The 3378-nt window shown below is 48.5% G+C and overlaps 1 protein-coding gene across 1 annotated transcript; it reads right to left on the bottom strand.

Annotated features, from left to right (window-relative positions):
* Positions 1-1471: 1471 nt before the first annotated feature.
* CHC_T00008396001 (Serine/threonine protein kinase) lies at positions 1472-2692 on the bottom strand. Its single transcript, XM_005711898.1, has 2 exons — positions 2076-2692; positions 1472-2036 (listed from the first exon to the last, which is right to left on the bottom strand). Exons 1-2 carry the CDS (start codon positions 2690-2692, stop codon positions 1472-1474), a joined length of 1182 nt encoding a protein of 393 aa, XP_005711955.1.
* Between the last annotated feature and the right edge of the window lie 686 nt (positions 2693-3378).

Genomic DNA, 3378 nt, shown 5'->3' with positions numbered 1-3378 from the left:
GCCAAGCGGCACCAATGAGTGGAGACATCAAACAGAAGATTTGGAAGATGATTTCGACAGTGACGATGATGTTATGGCGGGAATGCTAGACTAACATTTCTGCACTGATAGGTTACGTAAAGTTCGGATTTGCACGACCAGTGTCAAGACGGGTTCACCAGTACTCGCTAAGCTGCACGCCAACAATTGCACGCCTTCACTATCAGAAGCTGCAGTATTAGAGCAGATAAAAAAGTCGGAGCTCGTTCTAGTGGAAGACATCACTCGGTAAAATCGCATGAGGGGCGCGAGCACCATTCTAAAAAATCATTTCGGCTGCTCATGTCGGCAAGAGTGAACAGGGCGGAACCGATATAGTTTGTCCTACCTCCATAGTCACCCAATGAATGAACGAATTGCACCACCATGTATCCCCAACTTTCTCCGAGCCGTCATGTACTATGGTAGCTCGTGAGGTATTTCGCAATCAATATCGCTCCAATGTGCAGATGTTGTCGTGAATGCTGCTGGAATCCTTGCCGCGTAATATTCTGATAACCCCCTGAACTTTGTGACAGACGAATCCAAGAGAAAATGCTCGGGAGGGCCAGTCTTTCAGTTGCAATGGCGCCACGTAGTTCTCGACTATGCACACACTATCAATAATCGAGTAACGAAGTGGGCTCGAGCTGCATTCTCTCCCAAAGCGGAGAAGCGATGGTGCGTAACGGATACCGTAATTCATAACCGTGTCAATGACATGTTTATCTTATTGCATTTTCTGCGGGTGAAGCCATAGTCGTCTTGGGCCTTTTGGAATCGTGGCATCTCGCAATAGCGACATTGAATGTCGCACAGATGAAGACGTCAACGCGCCCCACCCTGCGCCGGCACTACAGAGTCCCGCACGAGGCACCTTCGTCACGATCACCTCATCCACCCTTCAGCTTTCCCATCAATTGTAAAGTCCTCAAACTCTAACTATCCGGCATCCAATGTGATCACGCGATAAGCCCCTGTCTGAACCATATCTGGTAGCTGTAACTCTAGCACACTCGCTCTACAAACCGCCTGCAACCCCCCGGCATGAACCCTTTGAGCGTATGTAAATACCCGGACAAGAACGCAGCTAACCTTGGCCGGGCCAGACCTCCCTCCTCATCTCTCCTTCCAGTGTTCATAGGAGCACAACGAAGGAAGCTTTTAAGTTCAAGCAAGCCCGGGCTTAGCGTTCATGTATCCCGTGCAATACCATGAGAAGAAATACGCCTTCATTGCGAAACTCCGGTTATTTACTCCCGCATTGTTTTCTTTCTATTGTCTGTTCTACAAGGGCTCGTTCCTCCAACAAAGTGACTCGCATCCACACTCATTTTGTTACGAGATCTAGTCGGTTGCTATTTGCGTTCTAAAATTGGTGCTGATGCTACCGTATAATCTGGGCCATCCCTGCTCCTCTGAGCACAGTGTGCGCTCCCGAGGGAGCAACAGCTCATGTCGTTGGGGAAGCGCCTCCTTTCCAGGACTGGTTCTGATAATTACTTTTTCCCGTCGCAGACGGAGCTGGTGTCACTGAGGCCGATAGCTTTCCGAGCCTTTTCAGAATACAGGGGATGAAGGCTTTCATGATGTTGGGCAAAAGTGCTAGGTCGCTATCATCTACCACATTGGAAATAAGAGAGTGAGGAACCGCTTCTCTTTTCACAATGTCCAGAAAATCCATGGTCACAGCGAGCAAATCTTCTGAGATGCTCGCGCTTTTCATGCTGCCATTTGCCACGCCTATGTTGCGATCGTGGCTAAGGTAAACGAAGGGATGTTGCATAAGGTCTGTAATGGACACACGATTTTGCGGGTCGCGCTGCAGGCATCCGTGGAGGACTTCAAGCGCAACAGGGTCGGTTACATGACAATATGATATTTCGTACTTTGGATTCTGAATGCAGTTCAGCTTTTGAAGAGTGTCTTTGATGTGGGCGAAGGGCGCTCTTCCACACAACATTTGATACAAGATGCAACCTAAACTCCAGATATCACTTGCACGCCCCACTCGGTACCTTACTGATTGCAGACCAGTTTCTGAGTCAGTGCCGTACTCATTCCATGCTCTAGGATCTGGATTCTCGTTCACTAAGGCCTCCGGGGAAATGTAGTTGAAAGTCCCTACCTGAGCTTCCCGAAAAACTTTTGTCATGTCGTCGCTAGTGATGGCTTTCGCAATCCTACAATCTATTAACTTCAACTCTCCTCGGACGACCAAAAAGTTTGCTGGTTTAAAATCTCCATGAATGATTTTAGCCTCGTGAATGGCGTGCACAGCCTTAACAATTTGCAGCCAGTGACCCCTCGTGAAGTGATCCTCCATACTCCTACTCTTATTGCGGAGTAGGATTTTCGTAAAGTCAACGTCCCCGTACTCCATGACCATCTTGATGGTTCTACATTCGTACTGAACTTCCGCATCGAGGAGTTGGATGATCGATGAAAAACCTCGGAGTTTCTTGAGCAACGCCATTTCGTTTGCGTACGAAACAAGAGTTGTTCGAAAATGCGACGAAGCGGGGACCTTCACGCACTTTATGGCCAGCACTTCCATATCCTGGCTGAGAACTTTGAAAACTTTCGAGCTGCCACCCCTTCCAGCCTCGCTCAAAATCAAGTACTGCCTTTTGTTCACTGTGAGCACGCTTTCATGCTTAGGTCCGTTAAACATACCCCAAAGCGAATTTTGTTGCCGTGCAGTCGTATTCTTCGAAGCGTCAACTGAGGACGATTCGAATGACAGATGGCCAACAACAGAACCCCTCGAATGGGAAAAGTAACTTTCCCTATAAAGGCTGGAGTTCAATGGCTGGGAGTTTCCGCCATTTGTAGTTGCCTCCACGTTGGTACTGCCAGTGCGATTCCTTCTTGGCTGCATTCGACGATCAAAGTTTCCTGTTAGCAGACAACTTCCAGATTCGGAAATACTGGCAAAGCCCTTGTTATAGACATCGTGCGCTTGCAACTGGCGTACCCCTCGGTATCTATCATTCTTTTTGCCGAAAAATCCAAATCTTCTTGACATACTGCAGAAGCTCCTATTTTCAGACGTCTTTGCAGGACCACGGTGGAATATTACCTCACCGTCTCTCTGCGCATCCCTCTACATCATTCCGCTTAAAGCACTTTCGAGCGCGCTAAGGCGGGAGAAGGAAGAGAAGAACGACAGGGGGAGGTGCAAGAGAGGATGGCGAGCGAACTGTTCTGAGCAGAGTGCAAGCGGTTCACTTGCCACACGCTCACGTAGCGTGCCACGTATGCTATGTCCGAGTCATAATACTAATCAGGGGATATATATAACCTGAATAGACTTGCAGGAGAGATCACTACAGAAAAATCACATCCCGCAGCGCCTGT

Source organism: Chondrus crispus, genomic scaffold, assembly GCF_000350225.1.
Source record: "Chondrus crispus Stackhouse genomic scaffold, scaffold_89, whole genome shotgun sequence".
Lineage (NCBI taxonomy): Eukaryota > Rhodophyta > Florideophyceae > Gigartinales > Gigartinaceae > Chondrus > Chondrus crispus.
This window is presented reverse-complemented; position numbering and strand designations above follow the sequence as displayed.